This window comes from Somniosus microcephalus, chromosome 10 (genome assembly GCF_052327205.1).
Source record: "Somniosus microcephalus isolate GS21.2 chromosome 10, FLI_Smic_1.0, whole genome shotgun sequence".
Classification (NCBI taxonomy): domain Eukaryota; kingdom Metazoa; phylum Chordata; class Chondrichthyes; order Squaliformes; family Somniosidae; genus Somniosus; species Somniosus microcephalus.
In genome coordinates this window covers 21389834-21409619 of record NC_140996.1, presented here as the reverse complement: position 1 = coordinate 21409619, position 19786 = coordinate 21389834, and the positions used below count along the sequence as shown (strand labels likewise).

The window sequence follows — 19786 nt, the reverse complement described above, 5'->3', positions numbered from 1 at the left end:
ACTCAAGTCAAGCAGTTTGTCAGAACATCGGCGAATGTTAACTCCCCCCTCCCCACAATAAAAGCTGTTTTTTTTGTGTGTGCAAAGCTGGCGTTCTTCGCGCTCCCCATGGAGATTATAAACTGTGATTAGAGCTCAGGGTTTGTAAAGGACAATAACAAAAGGACAAATTGAAGCCGTTGTCTCAGAGCCTCTGAATTTTAAATGATCTTATTGATTTATCTTTGCATCACAATCTGCCGCTTCCGCACTTAAAGACTGGCAATTCTTTATGTTTAAATGTCATATGTGGCCACCCTTGCTAAATTAAAATGGGGGAGGGGGGAGGGGGATATCTTCCATTTTAACTGCAAATTACATTTCATTTGACTTGTTTTTTTTTGCAGTAGGAATAATTATTCCGTCCGCATTTTGAAAACCGGCATTTTGAGTGTCACCTGCATCTTTAATTTGAGAATAAATGACAGGTGCTGAAAAGAACAGACTCCACTGTAAACAATTGTGTCTTTAGTGCGCTTTTCATTTTCATCTCAAACTTTACCCTGACTTACGTCACCCTTTTTGCCAGAAAGGTGGATTTAAAACAGCTTTTGCATATTTATTACTTAATTGCATATTTTAAAAATGTTATTTTAGATCAGAATGGTCACAGTAGGATTAACGAGCGAGCCGACACAAGGCAAGCGATGTGTTAATTCTATTGTGCTGATGCTGACTACATTAATGCCATTTGATTCCTATCCTGTATAGAATATCTACACATTTGGGGATCGATCCTGAGCAGTTATTTGCTTAATTTGAGTGTGTGCGTGTGTTAATCGTTGCAAAATCCCTTGGCTCAGGTATCCGGAGGCTGAAAAGGCTGACCTGTTTGTTTTGTCCTGGTGTGTTTTTTAAAAAATAACTTTGGTATTTCTTTGTGTTTGCCTATAAAATGACAGACTTCGCTGAGAGAGGGGCTGGGTGTTTATTCCTTGGGTCTGGTCGCAGATTTTCGAATTTAAAATGTATTTGAATTATTAAAGTTGATGTGATGTGTTTTTGCCTCTTTTTTTTACATATATCTCACACATTATTAGAAAAAAAGTGTTGATAGAACTGAATGGGTAAATGTATCTGATTGATACGTCCCTGATTTTAAAGTGACCGTGTGTAGGATCTCTCATATCCATATGTATACTCCCACATAGACCCCCCCCCCACCCCCCACCCCCGACCCCCTGACAGTACCGGTGGGGCAGGGTGGAGGCGACCGAGCAACGCTGGAAAGTGAAACTGCTGATCCCGCCAGATCTTTCGCAAGGAGACTGTCAACGTATTGAGATTAGAGGAATGATCTCGTTTGATTTATTGGGGAGTGGGGGGGGGGGGGGGGGGTTGCTTTTCAGTTTGATGGGGTGTAAGCTTTCGGTGCAGTAATCTGAAGCTACGCTCTCTTGCCCTGTGACCACCGTTGAGCCGGATGATTTCTGCTACCTGAGTCACTGCTGGTTTGAAAGTTGATCTTTCTCTCGATTTCCATTACATTGCAATTATTAGATCAGAGAAGCTATTTATTGTAAACTTGTGCCGTCTCTCTTGTAAGCTCGCTGTCCTTGATATTCGGGGAGAGGAATCGGCGTGGCTTCCCTTTCCCCCTCTCTCTCTCTCTTAATGCGAGTGGAAAGGGCGCTATTTGATTTATTCCTGGCTGGAAAGTTAATTGCTCCGCCCCCGGGATACCGTGTGACAAGTCATTTCTCCTTTTGATGTTTATGTGTATGTGTGTGTTATGTGTGTGTTTGTCCGACAGTCCTTCCCTTTCTCTCGGCGTCTCTTCAAAAACATAACAACAATAACAACTTCAACAAGCCAGTGGGGACTGCGGGGCAGAGGACAACTTTGAGCAGCCACAGAACCCACCTTGAACAATTTTTTTAATGCCTGTGTGATTTTTTTTTCGTAAAAAGGAGAATATAATCCGGTGGGTTTTTCTCTCTCCAAATTCTATATGTACCAGCGACCATGGCCGTCCCGGTTGCCCTGATCCCACCAGCTCCGGTGAATCAGACTCCGATCTCGACCCCTTCATCCTCCTCCTCCTCTTCATCTTCCTCTTCTTCCTCGTCCCCTGCCATCTCGTCCATTTCTGCTTCCTCGGTGGCGGCGGCCGGAGGAGCTGGAACAGGAGGGGGAACAGGACCGGGACCGGGACCGGGACCAGGACAGACTTTATTCCGGGCGGACGGCAGCTCCAAGCCGGTCTATTCCACGCCGTCCCCGGTGGAGAACACGCCGCAGAACAACGAGTGCAAGATGGTCGAGCTGAGAGGAGCCAAAGTGGCCTCGTTCACCGTGGACGGACACGAGCTCATCTGCCTGCCCCAGGCTTTCGACCTCTTCCTCAAGCACCTGGTCGGGGGGCTTCACACCGTCTACACCAAGTTGAAGCGGCTGGATATAACTCCCGTGGTCTGCAACGTGGAGCAGGTTCGCATTCTGCGGGGTCTGGGCGCCATCCAGCCCGGGGTCAACCGCTGCAAGCTAATCTCCAGGAAGGACTTCGAGATCCTCTACAATGATTGCACCAACGCCAGGTAAGAGTCCCATCAGGGAGACGGGCTTTGGGATGGAATGGGACATGGGTGGGGGGGGGGGGCGAGTGGCAGTCAGAGGTGGGCAAACAGAGGGGGGCTTGTGAGCGACCAGACCAGACCAGACGGGAGCCCATTGCAGGCACACGAGGGGGACGATCAGCCAAGGGGAGCTACCTTCCCTTACAAGTCACCCCTGCTTGCTTCCACACAACTTACTCCCCTGTCAATTTCACCCCCCCTCCCATTGAAAGCGAAAGTCTTGCACTTTTATTTCAAGTTCATTAAAAGCGAGAACACACTTTTAAAGTCGAGGGGGAACTGACACCTTGGAAACGCCACCGCTTTCTGTGCCGAGGTCGACTTCGCCCAAGTCACAAAGGTTAAAGTTTACGTGGCAAATTCCAACAGCTTCCCCCCCACCTTCAGAGCGGACGCTTTCAGCCCCTCCATTCTTAGGGTGTGAATTTCTAAAGTTCTCCCCGGCGATTTCACCGCAGTTCCGGTAGGTTCAACTGTTCTGGGAAAACTCTTCCCAAACTCAGCTCAGTGTTTCTGTGCAGAGTGCTTCAGGCAGGCAACGGTTTTCACCCATCCGAACGTTACCGGCGTCCCCTTGTTTCTAACTAATCCTCATCATAGACAATGACCAGTCCTGAAGACTAAAGTAGGATATATATATATATATCTTAAATGCTCCTGGGGTTTATTTACTCCAAACTAGAGTACATTAGCAGTAGCTGCGGATCCCGTCTTTCCAATACCACCTGCTGATCTTATCAGAGACCTAAAGTGAGGTGATAGTGGCAGTCCTACCAAAACAGTTTAAGCGTCCCTGTTCTGATATGAGGCGTCTTGTAGCCACGAGTGACCTACTTTTAAATGGGATCTACCTGAATGGGTTTGCTGAGAACTTCGAACTGATTTAAAAGGATTAAAGTTTGCACACAAATAATGCTCCAATACGAGTGAAATCATTTGCTTAAATCCGTGCTGTTGTATGTAGGGCAAAAACAGGTTCAAGTATGATGCCCTGAAAGTTTGCAATAACGTTATGTTCTTGATTTGTATCAAGTTTTAAAAAAAAGTCAATCCCAGATGATAACTTCTGCCCCCGTGTTTGTTTTACTCTAAACAGAGCTTTAAGCTAACACATGCCGATATATAGTATCTCACACACACGTATTTTACAACAATTAACTGCTCCATACTATTCCTTGGAGAGGGCATATGACCCTGCAACCTCCCGCTCCCCTAAGAACAGGCGAGCCTAACTTTCATGTGAGTACCTGTTACAAGGAAATCCAGAATCACACACATGATACATTTTTACAGTAATAAGCTTTGAAATCTTTCATAAAATGTTGCCTTTACTTTTTACTGTCATCTCAATTCAGTCCTTGTAAGGTTTACTTTTACTTACAAAAGGTTTCAGTGCATTACATAGTCCTTGAGTAATAATTAGCCACATCAGTTTAAAGGGAGATAAGATGCAATTGGCAAAACCCCTTGCTTTTTTCCCCCTTACTACTAAATGAGAGGTTTTCATGAATAAATGTTTCAACTAATAAAAACCCATTGATTGTATTCTCACTTACATGATGTGTTCTAAAATAACAAGCTGTACCAGATGGCTGCCAACAATGTGCCTTTACACCACCCATTAATAGCTTTACTTTGATCTTTTTATGCTTTAGAATATATGGCACATCACTGCGTTCTTACATGTACATTGTACTCTGCTCTTTAATGATCCATATCAATTTGAAAGAGAGTCTGGCTGTATCACATGTTGCAAGGGCAACATTCACAACACCCACATTGATAACTCTTTCTTTGCCCTCATCAGGTTTCTGTTGATTTAAAGTAACAGAACCAGTTCTGTGTTTTTTTTTGTAAGTGACTTTTTGCAATAATAAGTTGAATTCATAATTTAAAGGAGTTAAAATAACCAAGTGAACAGGGGTATCTTTATACACCTCATGCATTACTTTATAATAGCTTTTCCTCAATGCAGTAATAATGGGATGGGCATATTTTTCTATCTTTTGCTACCATCACTTAGCCTGTTATGTTTATGTTCATCTGAAGGATCCATTAGTGAATTAAAAAGTGTTGGTGTCCTCTCCCGCACAATGTAGTTCAGTGTTCAGAAGAATGATCTCAGCTCATGAAAGAGTTACTTTAAAATATGTTACCTTGACGACACCCTTGTTGAAAGTTATCATAGCTTCTGTTATATGTAAGGATAAATAGATGATCCTTAACCTCTCTTACTGAGAATTTCCACAATGTTCTGTAGCTACAGCAGCTGGTTTTAAAATGAGAATTAAAAGTAAGACTCCTCTTTTTGAAAAAGAAAAATGTTACACTGTTCAGTTTTAAAAACAACCAGATCGTAGAGAGCTTATGCCAACAGACAAGCTTACAGCACCCTGCTTAGCCACCTCTGTCATTTAATGCTTATTGATGCATAAAGAGCTACAGAATCAATTTACTCTTCAGATGAGCAAAACAGTTAATGCAGTGGCATTATTAAAATGAATTCATACTATGAAGTAGACCAGTGGCTGGCTGATTCAAAAATCTTAACTTTACCCCACTTCCTGTTGACAACAGTATTTAATCTTTGCTATATGTAAGTTCATGATTTTTTTTGATCCAGTGATGGGCATAAAATAGCTGCAAAATGTCAAGCAGCTTACCAAGTGAACAGGGGCATCTTTATACACCACATGAGTGCCTCATGCATTACTTTATAATAGGACAAGCTTTTCCTCAATGCAGTAATATGGGATGTGACATAAATTGACAGTGTGGTGCTAGCAAATACAGAACTGATTGATGGAAATCTGGAAATATTAATAATTTTGATTATGTTTTCCCTTATTGCTGTATGTTTTCATGAAAAGATTTAATTCTAGCTGACTGCAGTTTTATATCTTAATGATCATTAAATCTTTGAGTAGTGGACTGGCACTGTGATTTTTAAAGTAGTGTTGCACATAAGGACCCATACATGGAGTCAATCTGTTTATAAATTTCAATATGGGCTATTATTGGCTGTTGTTATTAAGATACTCAAATCAGTTTTTTTAATCGGGTTAATTTTTTAACACCAGGGTTATAACACTTAAAGTGGAACATTTTCTAGAATAAAATGAATCTTGTTCTATAACAGTACATTATAAAATTATTCAAGTCCAGTATTCTGCGCACATTATTTGAATAGATGAATGTATAATCAAAAGTATCTATTTTTGGACAATGTATGTGAGTTTGAACAGAATGCATTATATGGTATTTTACTGGTATAGTAAACAGTGTATATATTGCCTATTGGGTCCAGAAATTATACTTTGCTGTTTAATGTATATACTGTATATACTGTACAAGTTTCCTCTCATTAGCAGAGTGAATTCCCAGATCATCATACACGTTAGTTCTTGACTTCAACACTACATTTTTCTACTAAAATATTTCACTGCAAACTTTTTTTCTTTTCATCTACAATTCTCAAATTATACTGTTTAGGTATACAGTAAATTCTAAGGAAGCCCAAGAATATCCCTGCTGAATTTCTGTCCTGATACTTTCAGAATATTCTTAAACTCTTTCCTTGGATTCTCTGTGTAATTTCAAACTTACGACGGTGATGTCCGAGACACATTACCAAGTAAAATGAGAAACAATGTACAGAACTGTGGACATTTTTAATTTTCAGCAACTATTCAAATAGACTAACAAATGAAAATTTGTTCCACTTCATGTTTTGCTATTAAATAAATATTACTGCTGTCCATTAAAAGGTTCAAATTACAAATTCGAATATTGTGTATTCTCTTACTTACAAAAATAGTGTTTAATTTCAACTATTTGAACAGGGAGATACAGAGATTTCAACTCCTTGTACTTAACTTGCCAAAAGTGTACTTTCTTCTTCTTAAAAGCAGTTTCCAAAGGATCACTTAGTTTAAAGAAAAGCTGAAAAATTCTAGAGAAAACCAAATCTACTCGATGAAAACAGTAAAATATCATGTACATAGTGCACAAAGTCCAATAGGCACAAGAGCAACAGTTTCCCAACAAATAAGGTTGTTGATGGTATGAGATGTTTGGTTTGAATTTCCATCAGAAATGCATTACATAAAGTGGCAGACTGAAAACAAAAGAGGTTTCAATATAGTCAGCTGATGCTTACAGATATATTTAATCATTCAGTGATCTACTATGTGTGGTCCAGTGTGTTGTTCAGATTCGTCTTTCTACAAGAGAGAAATAAAAATAACATTATACCAATTATATATGTACAAGCATCTTGAAGTGTGTAACTTTTTCATGCCTGCTAGCTACTCAAGAGTCTAGTTTGATATAAAGGTGAATGCAGCAATAAGCTATGACAGAGATTAGTTATAATATGTAACATGTTTTTTACTCATAATGCTCTATAGGTTACCTGCACTCAGTCCAGGGCCTCTTGGTGAGAGGAAGGGTAAGAAGGAAACAGATGTTTGATATCAATGGCAGCGTTGTTGAATTGAGATGCTATATTTTATATTGTCACGTGAATGTGACACAAATTAAGCTTTTCTTTGTATAATGGATATAGGAAGGGGAGCTGTGTATATGATTAAAGAAACCACAACTGACATTGGAAGGCAAGTAAGTCATAAGTTGAACTACTGCTTGATCCCACACGCTGGAGTTCTATCTGATTGACAGCAACACAGTTTGATACTGGAACAAAAAAGATTTTTTTTAAATAATAAAGGTAAAATGACAGTTGATGCTAATGGTTTGGGAAGTTGAACTTCTGGATAAACAAAACTTACTGCAAATACATTCTGAGTCTGCGGACCATACATAGGGTATGAAGAGCATAAATAAGGACTATGATAATCTCTGGATACGAATCTTGTGGTGCCAACAAATATTTGAGCAGATTGAAGGACTGCCTTGTATAGTAAGGACCTCTTTTATTATGTTAATAACTGGAGTCGCCCTTAACTTTTTCCCTGTGTTTCCTGAAATAATCAGCTTTATTGTCTCTTTCTGCGTTCAAAGTAAGCAATTGCTTCCAGGAGCCATAGCAGAAATGAATCTAGTGTCAAAGGATTTGTTTAAGTCATTTGGAACAAAGATATTACTACATTCCGTCATTTCAACCATTCAGTGTAACAGGTTTCGAGAACCATTGTAAGAAGCATAGCCATTAACAGGAAAAGTGCAGTGAGGAACCTTGAGAGTGAGAGATTTCTAAGGACTTATTGAATAAGCAAAAGTGACAGGAATCTGTTACATGACTTTTTACTGAACTTGAGTGGAGCTGAGCATTCCTTAAAAATTGCTTTCATGACATAATTTCAGATTGTAGAACAAACACTTATTTTACACACCGTAATAAAGGCTATCTGTATTCATCTGAAAAGTGAAGTCTTTTAATTATATCACCTAACAATAATCAACATCCACTATTTTATATGCAGCACTTCCAAAGTCTGATCATTTCAAAGTTAAGTGCGTTTAGATTAGAATCAGTACTAGAACAATAATTAGGTATTGACAATCGGAGAACTGTAATTCTGAAATAATAATTGCAATAAAACTCTGTGCGTGCGTGTGTGTATGGGGGCTGGCCTTTCTTTAAGGCAATGATACATGGGAGTTTAATGGCAGTAAGGTGCTTGGCTAACACTGCAACACGCAGGCCTGCAATTGCCTTTGAAGGCACCTGGTAGTAGTTGTGTTAGATTGAAATCAATCACTTTCACAATCGCTCTGAACTATTTCAGGAACCATTACATCACTGCTGAAAGTGCAGGCGTACACACAATCGGAATGAAAGACATCTTCAATCAGATTGTGAACAGATTGGATCCTCGCACTGTAACATCTTAGGTAGCCATTCCTCTTTCAGAGGGCTGCTAACTGATTTGTTGTTTGCGATGCCATTTGGTGTCATCCAATAGCTTGACAGCGGTATACTTCGGCTGCCAAGATGTGTCATAAAAAGGTCACGGTTGCTAAGCGGTATTTCAAATCAAATCACTTTGAAAAGGCTAGATTAAAGGGATCATATCCCCTCGGCTGGCCTATACAAGGTGGCGTTCACAAAACGACCAAAATTCAAACTAACATTGCATTCTCCTATGGAAGGTATTTTAAATACTGTCAGTCAAGGAAGATCATAGTATTTCTAGGTCACGTGGCTCAAAATGCCACACCTATTTGGAGATTGGGACTACAAAACTGTAAGTGTTCTTCACGGGCTTGCAATGTTGTATCATTTGAATTAAAATGAAGATAAAACAAGAAAGAAAGATTGCAAGTCCACCCCTTGATTTTTTTCCCAACCAATCTCTTTTAGTCTTAAATAAAGCAATATTTTTATCATATAAATCAACTTTAATTTGAAATTTGTGTTCTTTGCTTGAAAGAAAAGTTGTAAAAACCCTATCTTCACTAGACCTCGTTAAGTCGGTTGCATTACTTGTGAAGATAAAACTTCTCCACTGCAGTTAGCTGTAAGCAAATAAGAGCTGTATACTGCGAGGACACCAGTGTTCACAGGGGGAGGGGGTGTAAGAGGTACTCGATGTTTTGAGAGGACATGAGTGAAAAAAACCTTTTTTATGCAGCAGTGGTTTAGATCCGGATTGCACTGCCTGAGAGGGTGGTGGGGGCAAATTCAATCGTGGTTTTCAAAAGGGAATTGGATAAAGTACCTGAAGGAAAAAAAATGCAGGGCTCCGGGGAAAGGGAAGGAGGGCGGGCGGTGGGACTGGCTGAAGTGCTCTTGCGGAGAGAGCCGGCACAGGCTCAACGGGCCGAATGGCCGCCTCCTCTGCTGTAACCATCCTATGATTCCGGGAGTAAATAAGAATAATGCTATTGCGGTCATTTGATATTGTTGCATTGAACTGACACTATTCCTCCTTCAGCCTAGCAACATGCGGGTTTTAATGGGGGCTGACAGAATCTAACGTTCATGGAGAAGGCACTGTGCTCTGTGTACTGCACATCGACAGTGCAGTGGCACTGTGTCGGTGTGAGAGAAAGAGAAGTCGGAAAAGACAAAGGCAACTTTTTTTTTTGTTGCCTGATCCATGTAGATGTTTATTTTATGAGGGAGCTGCGCGGGGTTTTTTTTTCTTCATGCCACCCATGGGAATTGTTGGATCAGATTCAGATCATATCGAGTGGAAATGGGTGCTAAGATACCAGTCACCCAGCAACCGCATCCAAGTGGGAATTGGAATAATAACTTCAAAAAGGGAACGGCATAAGGCTGATCAGGATGGGAACCAAACTGCATGGAAAATGAGACCGTGTACAATTCAGTCAAGTGGCCTTAATGCCAATTAAGGCAAAACGGCCCAGTCGGATCCAATAGAATCATTTTTGTAAATGATTTCGTAGTTTGGAGCTCAGGCTCTTAGTAGATGGCTCTGGAAAACATACATCTCCATTAATTACCATACCGTCTTGAAACACGCTCCCTTCTGCTCCCGTCTATGGCACATTGACTACACTGCGAGTGCTCCTTGTCGTTTACAGCTTTCAGAAACAGAGGCAGTTCCCATTTAATTCATATCTGCAAAATACAATTTGCGTTTCTAATGATGCATGTTGCAAAGTGGAATGAGCGGAGGCCATAACAACGGGCAACTTTTAAGCGCACTGCTTCGAGCTGTGGGTGCTGAAGTGTTTCTCGTCAGCCTTGAGAGGGTTAATACTTACCTCCGAGTATTTGCTGTCTCGCAAACCCGCTGCTAACGCTGTGCTTAAAGGAAAGCACAAGCTTTTGGGCCTTGCTGCCTTAAAGAGACAATACTTCCCAGCCACCCCCCCTTCTTCCCCAATCTGGTTAGGCTGCAATTCACCACTCTGAATAATCCAAACTGCATCACCAACACCTTTTTTTTCCCTCTATCGTGCACCGACCTTCTCAAAATGTCTAATGCATTGTCTTTAACGATTCAGCTGATGCGCTGTGAAATAATTTTTCACAAGAGGAGAGGAAAAGACGACTGCTAATTGCATTGTAATATTACTGTCATGTTTTTTTTGTTGCATTACTGCTGGGTAGTGAATAATCAATTACAATGGCTGAAGGCAGATTCTGCTGGTGCAACAAGGCTGCTCGGATCAGGAGCAAAAAAAAAATTACACAAATGTGTAACAACTGACCTGGATTTGATTGTCAATTGTGTCCACCTCCCCTCCAAAAAAAATAAATAAATCTAAATGAACACATCACTGCTCCCTTTCACTTCAGGATCAGGATGCACCGTGTAGCTGACATCCTCGCGCCGAGAAGACTTGAAGGAGACAGGACTCGGGTCTTGGTTAGGATTGTGTTTAATATGGTCACGTACAGAAATTGATTTTCTTCAGAAATTAATTAATTTTTCATATCGCCCTAAGCTGCAGTTAAAAAGAGTGCACACTTGCCTGTTTTTTTTTTGCAGAAATATTGCCTAATCATATTAATACGATTGCCCCAAGGATGGAAAGATAATTGTGCAAACGCATTTGGAAATATGTACCACTCAGTATTTATGATTAAATTATGCAAATCGCCCATCTCCCATCCTTTCGAGCCCCAGATCCTCTAATTAGGATTGATATGCTGAATAGATGTTGCTGAATCCAGATACAAGCATGACCAAACAGCATAACATTGGAAATGACAGGGCTGGAATTTCAGAAAGTATCTCCCCACTCCCTTTCCAAACTTGAGTGGTACGGTATAGCTGCGGGAAGCTATGTTCCAATGACCTGTCAGGGCTCCAGCCATTGTTAGCACTGGCTAGCCAAGACACTTTCTAGCTCTGCCGGCTCCTGCTTCTCATCTGCGGGATGATGAATTACTGTGTTTAATACATTTCAGCTTTTGTCTTGCTGGGCTGGGGTGGGCTGGGCTGGGGTGGGGAGGAAGACAGACACAGTCAAGAGTTTCAGCAGCGATTACCGAAACAGCACCGCTCCCTCATCATTCTCATGTAAAAAGCCTTAACCCTGGGAAGGTGAAACTCTGCCTACTGATTGCCTTGGGAGTGCGAGACCGGAGCTGAGCAAGGTGTCGACCCCAGTGTTAACCCTTCACGTGAGATGCGCAAGAAACAGAGAACCTTGTCAGCAGCAGAGACCTCGAAATCGTTATTAACGATCCGCCGGCCTGTCTAGCTGACTTCCACAGCGAGCGTTTTTTTTTGCAATGGTGCCCTAAAGCCCCATTCGCCGTTGAATAGATCTCCTGCAATCGTTGCTTCTTTGAAGTCTGTAATCTGGGATGGATCTGAGATAAAAGAGGGGGGGGGGTTGTCTGTGTAACAAAGACAAACTTCGTGCCACTTGCTGCATGAGTATTTAATACTCCCATTTATATAACCACAAACTTTACTAACATACTGTCAAAACATGGCGTGAAATGTATTTTTGTTGCATTTACAAATTGCTAAAGTATAAATAGGGAGATTTGCTTCTCTGCTTACTGTTTTCCCTGCTGTCTAAATAGAAGCCCCATATGGCTAGCACAATAAATGCTGTGATTAGTGTTTTAAGACTAAAGCTGTACAAACATCTCATTCAATGGGGCTGCATGTGGCTGGAATGATCCCTCGTAATAGAGTTAGGTGGATGAGAGTTGGTCACTTTTGAAGGATCCAGCCGGCGCAGGCGCACATCAGCCTTGTTTTTGTCCCCCCCCCCCAAAAAAAAAGTGATCCTGGAAAAAGTAATCTCATGAGAAAATAAAATGAAGGAGTTAATGTGCAAGTTAGTTTTATACTTGCTGTTTCCCAATCGTTTAAATGACATGCCACAGGCACTTGTACAGCGGGTTACAGAGTGATTAGGAAAACTTGAGTCCTCGATTCCTTTTCATTTAATTGGGTCTGAGCATCTACCACCCCGCCAAGTTATTTTGCTAATTGCCATTCAGATGTGAAGGTGCCTTGCCACCTTGCACAGAAGGGTGGAGTTTGCATACTAAGTGGCTCGATGCACCTGAGCAGTTACCACAATGATGGCGTTCAGGTCAGGTATTATCAAAGCTGGGGTGGGCAGGATTTAAGTGCGCTCTGATCTTAAAGCCACGAGGGTTTTTTTTTCTGGGGGCGGCTTTTCAAAGGGGCTGACTGCCTAGTTACCATCTGAGCTTTGAAACTCTTCCAAAATACCTAAACTCAAAAGAAAAAAAGGGGCAGACTCAATGTTCTCCAACATGTTGGATACACGAACGCAGAAAGTGTTTGTTGCACAGGAATTTCAGGATTGCAAGGCAGACTTCCCTGACGTCATTGCTCCTTTAAAAGAAAGACTTGCATTTATGTAGCGTCTTTCACGACCACCGGACGTCCCAAAGCGCTTTACAACCTCTACAGCTAACCCTAACCCTAAATTAAGTGCTTTGTGAAGTGTAGTCACTGTTGTAGTGTGGGAAATGCAGCAGCCAATTTGCACACAGCAAACTCCCAGGAACAGCTGATTAAGGGATAAATATTGGCCAGGACACTGGGGAGAACTCCTCTGGTCTTCAAAATGGTGCCACCCGAGAGAGCAGACAACACCTCTGACAGTGCAGCACTCCCTCAGCACTGCATTGTCAGCCTGGCTTGTTGTGCTCAAGACTTGAGTGGGACTTAAACCCACAACCTGCTGACTCAGAGGCGAGAGTGCTACCTACTGAGCCATCGGTTGACACAAGTGAACCCTTAGCAGAGATAATCAGAAAGTCCACTGTAATTATAATACTACAATACAATACTTAAATCTGCCAAAGGAACATTAGAGCATTTGTACTATTCTGACTCGTTTAAGTATATGATGAAGGAACACAGTACCTACATTTCTGGCTGTTTTTTGCATGTACATTAGAATTGCTACCATAATATTTCCCACTAGCAATTACTTGCTAATGAGCAGCTCTACTGGCATAATAATTATGAAAATAACACGAATAGATAATAAGTACAATGCTGGAGAGAAAATGGGCATCTCCGCCACTGCGCGTCATAATAGTTCCAAAAAACTAGTGCATTGATTAACGAAGTCCGGGGTATTAGTAACTGCTGGGGGCAGATAGAAAGTTTTCTGACGCTTGCAAAAGTGTAATGATGACCTGGGGAGAGGGGGAAGGCAAGCTAATATTCTAACAGCATTAATAATCGTAATAGGAGAAAAAAATGAACGTGGTTGTTTAATGACATGATAGACGGTCGGGTTGTTTTATTTTAAATAGTCAGCAATTTAAAAGCCCAAACCTGACATCAAATCGTTTAATATATCAAAACGAATGCGATTCGAATAAAAATGCTTAAGCAGTCTTTTGCAAAGTGCAGTGGGAATAGTAAAAATAAAACATGATAAATAAAAAGGTCTCCAGTCATTATTCCCCAGTGCTGCTTAGATGGACTTTCTGCAAAGCTTAACGCTGTCCCCTCGGAGATTTCTGTCCCTGCGTGGTAAATAGAATGTGAAATGTTTCAACAGCAGAAGTTTAAAGACGTTCACATGATCCTTCAAGGCCATCATTTAGCAGAGTGATTTATCTGGTGTCGTCCGCAGCCCTGCAGATTGCGGATTGGTTATTCTGAATGGAGAGTGAATTAAGCTGAGCTGACATCGCATGCCAATAAGCATTGTTTTATTATTGAAGCGGAATTCATTTCTGGAGCGCGGTGATTTATTGCATGCTTTGCAATTATGAGCAGATGACCTGGTTCTTTGGAGAAGAACACAAATGATTTTCATGGTTCGAAACTTTGTTTTTGAGGCATTACTTTCCATTACATTTATATATAATATATTAATATATATACGGGCTTAGTGCAGCTCGTTCAGTTTTGAGGGAACTTGTAGTGACATAGGGGAAAATGCTAACTGAGTGGAACCGCAACTGATTCCATCAGGGCCTTCGATGAAAACATGTGCTGAAAGGTTACTGTCCTGCAACATTGTGCGAAATGCGTTGTAAAATGGTGCGTTAGTGAGTGAAGACAACATTTAGACTCCGCACACGAGGTAATTGGGAATAATTTATGAAGGGGAACCTGTGCAGATTTATAGACTGGAGAAGATGCCATCAAACATGTCAGGAAAGAATGGCGTGAGCTGGGAGGACAGGCACACACCAAGGGACTTTTCATGCGCCACTTTTATGCTGTAAGGAGGATGTCTTATCTCAACACTTAGAACTTGGTTTTGGTATTCGACACCGCACACGGCTGCAAAGTAACCCAGAGGTCAGTTTTTGGGATGTGATTCAGAGCTGTTAGGCAGAGCTCAAAACGGATCGCGGATCCGATCTGGAAAAAGTCCTCAAAATTGCTCAGTCATACAGCTAAATCTAACACCCAAACCACCCTCCCTCCGGGCACTGGAGTAGAATTATGAAATACACTGACAGGGAAGACAAACCAACCTCCCTTCAGAGTTCGTTTCCTCTCTATTAAACAACAAGTGAATTCCACTTCTTGGTATTTGAGCAATTAAAGAATCGCCCCAGACCGTATCATTTTGATCTTGGGATTGGAAAGGAGGTTTTACTTTCTCAAAGACCTCAAAAGTTCTGGAGATCAAAAAGAGCTTATTAGAGGAAAGAAAACTTTGAATTCAGGTTTAAAGAGAGTTGTCAGCAGCCTTCTTTAATTTAATGTAGTCTATGGATGGTTCGTGGTATTAGACTCCCCAGGATAGTACTTAGATGCTGGCTGAAAACGGTTAAAATAAATTCAGCTGGAACACGCTCTCCCTGCTACCCCTCTTCACCTTCAAAGGTCTCCTCAAAACCAACCTCTTCCTCCAAGTTTTGAGTCACCTCCACTCTGTTGCTACTGCTTGCTGCCTGTTCCACCATTGTAAAGGCGTTGGGACATTTACTGTGTTAAAGGCCCTGTATAATGTAAGTTGTTCTTCATAGACCACAGGCTTGCCTAGTTGAAAATCAACTCCTGCCCCTCTGCTTGTTATATGAGGGCTACCAAACAAAGATGGCTGCTGATTTCTGTTACAAGCACTAACTTTTAATTGGCATTCAAATAACTTGAATATTACAAACCCAAGGTTTGTCAGGGCAAATATTGTATGAAATTAATTACTAAATCCAGGACTGACTATATATCAATGATTACTGATGAGGCATTGCCACTTAAAAAAAATCAACAACCAATTACATTAAAAAGGGATTGTTTTGCTACCAAATAGCCAGTCAATAAAAGGAAACACTTGCCTCTTGATGACAATATTGCCTATTTATGCTATCTGACGTGGGAAGACTTGCAAATTAATTTCTGTTGGATGTGCGTAATAGAAAATGTAAACTTTGCTTGTTGACTGCTTCGACAACAGGGCCTCAAAGCAGTCACTCTTCATTGTTCCAAAGAAATTGGATGACTAATTGTACAGAGTGAAAACAAGCACAGCTCTGTCTCCCCCCCACTCCCCACCCCCCCACCTACAAAACAAAGTCATTTTAATTAACAGAAGAGTACAAAGGTTGGCCAGAGATTTCTCTCTGATGAACGGTGCTCGATACTTTGGGAAAATGTTACTCATTGTTAACTGTAGCCATTGCACAATGGGAAGTTGTGGAACACGCCATAGCAATGCATTAAAATCGCACAAATGGTATGTAGTAACTTTCGTGGAATAGGAGCAGATGCTTGGAGAAAATGACAACCCGGACCAAAGTGTGCTTTTGAATACTTGTAATATTGTTTGTCTTGTCAAACATCCACTTGTCACTCATCTCACTTTCTAGCTTCATTTAATCTCATCTCACAAAGGTTGTCCAGTCGCGCTTCTTACTGCCTGGCTTCCAGTATACAGTGACGACAGCTCTGAATGCCTCACTGCAACAGTTAGTACTAAGGCTGAATGTTGCAAGGATTAAAAACAACTTCATAAATGGTTACAGACAGTAAATGAAATGCATTAAGTGCCCTCGGTCTTTGCTAACAGCAGGGCCCTTTACTGGCCTCAGAAGGCATGCTCTATGAGTAGCTAGGACCCTGGAATGTGCATTCTGTTCCCATGACACCTCAACATTTGGGGGACTATTTATGAAATTTTCCTATAGCTCCGGGAAGTATTTGGAGAGGGCCCTCACTTGAACCCCACCAGAACTGTGCGGACATGTTGGGCCTCTTATGATGAGGAGAAATCAGTTCTGCAACATACCTTCAAGACGGAGCACAAGTGTTTCCAAGCGCTGTCATAAAATTATAATTGCTGGAGCTGCTGAATACATCACCAGCTGCTTTGAAGAGTTGCCTTCACTTAACCTTTCTTTAATGGCTGGTTTCAGACACTCGGAGTGGGATAGGGCTAAAGTTACAGCGTGTTTTCTTGGATATTTGGTAAGCGTGCATTTAAATCTGAAGTGAAAGCTCCCTGTTTCCTTTGAAACTCTGTGCTTATTGGACTAAAGTAACTGATTGTAAATCGTCACATTTTCCATGTCCAAAAGTTGAAAGCCTAGCATTGCATCCCATTTGGATAAGGGAACTAATCTTGATTCCATTTTTGTGTAGGTGATCCAAGTACATCAAACATCTACCCTGGATGCCTATTATCATTATTTCACCATAGAAGCCAATGTTAAAGTGATACAGTAAATGCTCCACCATTTTAAGAGAAAAACACACTTGCTCAAGCCTTGTCTCACTTAGTAACACTCTTGTCTCTGAGCCAGAAAGTTATGGCTTCAAGCCCCATCTCAGAGTTTGATCTTATAATCTCACTGACACAGTAATGCCGTACCAAGGGAATGCTGCATTATCAGAGGTGACATGCTGTGTATAAGATGCTAAACTGAGGTCACATCTATCCGTTCCGATTGTTTAGGTGGACATTAAAGATCTAAACCACTATGTATTTTTTTTAAAGAGCAGGTCTCTTGGCCAAAATTTCTCCTGCAACTAATACCGCCGCCAACAAAAATAAATTAGTCATTCATCTCCGTGCAGTTAGAGGGATGCTCATGGTTCAGATGGCTTCTGTGTTCATCCATATAATAGCAGTTATTGCACATCAAAAGTAATTAATTGCATGAAGTGCTTTGAAATGGTTTGATCTGATAAGACCCTAAATAAAATCAAGTATTATTATTTTTGCCTGGTGTGATTGAACTGACCAGTTTTGAGTTCACTTGAATTTCCCTGGCGTTGCACTGATCACTTCTATCTTAGAGGCTAGCCTGAGTTTCTGCTGGCTTTACTTAGCATTTGGAAATGGATCACTTAGGAATGGTTCGTAAATATAAAACTCCAGATGATTATAAAATCCTAAAAGACGCATGAGGTTTTGAAATAGGTATACCACAGGGTGTTTATTTTGGTAAAAGGAGTCATGGTCACATGACAATTTGACTAATTTTACAACACCTGGCTTGCTGTTTTAGCTGAGCTGAGAAAATTGGCAGCTTTTATATTGCATTAGCAGGACTGTGAAAATACCCAAGGCACAACTGATCCAAATGCTTCACTTCCTTGGATATACAGCTGGACCCTTATTTCCAAGAAAAATCATCATAGATTCCATATTTATTTGAACTCTTCAGTGCCAATAATATGTAAAGAAGGACAATTTTTGAGAAACTTTGCTAGCCTGTTCCACCTACCATTACCAATGATGGTATATTTTTATTGACTTTTTTTCCATATTGGCATCCCATGCTTGATCAAAGTAGACAAGATTTCAAACCCGCTAATAATTATAAATATGCAGAAGTTACTTTCTTAACTTCATGCTCTAAAGAAAACAACGTTAAATTAATGAGCCTAAATAAATGGAAAACAAATACAGCACTGGGAGAAACAGCCTTCTCTTAGCATCATCTTATAGTTACTGTCTAATGGCAAAAGTAAATATGGCAGATTCTCTGAAGCCCAATTTAATATCCTGCTGTTGATCTAGATCATGTGATACCCCCTTGAAGAGTTCAACAGTTTATCAAATCATTCAACTTTCCTAATTGTGAGACTAGATGCAGGAAGGATGTTCCCGATGGTCGGGGAGTCCAGAACCAGGGGTCACAGTCTAAGGATAAGGGGTAAGCCATTTAGGACAGAGATGAGGAGGAATTTCTTCACCCAGAGAGTGGTGAACCTGTGGAATTCTCGACCACAGAAGGCAGTAGAGGCCAATTCATTAAATATAATCAAGAAAGAGTTGGATATATTTCTTAAGGCTAAAGGGATCAAGGGACATGGGGAAAAAGCAGGGACAGGGTACTGAGTTTGGATGATCAGCCATGATTGCATTGAATGGTGGAGCAGGCTCGAGGGGCTGAATGGCCTACTCCTGCTCCTATCTTCTATGCTTCTATGTTAACATAGGTCTTATTTTAGGTGGGTCAAAGTACATAACCTAGTGATACAAGCATTGATATTGTGCTAAGTTAAGGTTTTCCTCTTTTCCATTCCACAGCCTCAATATCATCTCTGTTTAGCTGGGAGGGCTGATAAACGTAACTAGGTTAGCTTTATTTACTTGGTTTACTTCACCAGTAGTAAACACGCACAAGTCAGGAGCCAAAATTTTAAATTTATCTGAACTTATGTATGTTGGTAGAATGTCACCTGTACAGCAAGCACTTTGTTAGGCTTGGACTCTGACAAAATTTGATTTATTTTTCAGAAATAAAATGAAAACATGGAGCTGTGTCAAGCTTTCACTTTGCCATTGAGTGAGAGAATGTTAATTTTAGTGGTCTGGTTTTGGTTTAAATTGGGCAATGGCCTGGACTATGCTATTCATGGTTCTGTACTAATCAATTCACTCATGCCGACTTTGGACATCACTGAAGTCTAGGACAAAAGTCTCTCTTTCTCTTTGCTAAAGTTCCTAAGTGAAATGATTGCGGACATTGACAATCCATTTCCTGATAGCCATGAATCCACAATAACACGCACTATTCATGATTCAGCATTGATTAAATTGGGCAATTTTGGTCAGTGAGAAAATAATGTGGGGAATGGAAATATTACACCAGTGTAGTGTGGATATTTTCAGGAGGTTGGGGGGGTTTAGACATTTTTGGATGTGTTGTATCAGCACCTGTAACATTGGATGCTGATTGAAGAAGTGAAAATTGAAAATGATTCAATTCCTGATGCTGTCATCTCTCGCTTTAAGAATCATATCATTGCCCTGGAGTATCATATTATCTTGAGAGGGGAAAGGGAAATCAAATAGTAATTTTGGTA

General features: G+C 40.9%; 1 protein-coding gene across 9 annotated transcripts in view; it reads left to right on the top strand.

Annotated features, from left to right (window-relative positions):
* The first annotated feature begins 1384 nt into the window (after window positions 1-1384).
* Window positions 1385-19786, top strand: part of dachd (dachshund d) — an 809797-nt gene continuing 791395 nt past the window's right edge. For 8 of the 9 annotated variants that reach the window (XM_085998470.1, XM_085998474.1, XM_085998472.1 and 5 more), the window contains exon 1: window positions 1385-2576. In XM_085998470.1, the coding sequence (XP_085854596.1) occupies window positions 2005-2576 (572 nt within the window). In that variant the 5' untranslated portion in view covers window positions 1385-2004. The remainder of the gene's footprint in view (window positions 2577-19786) is intronic. The other variant, XM_085998469.1, reaches the window with a different exon arrangement.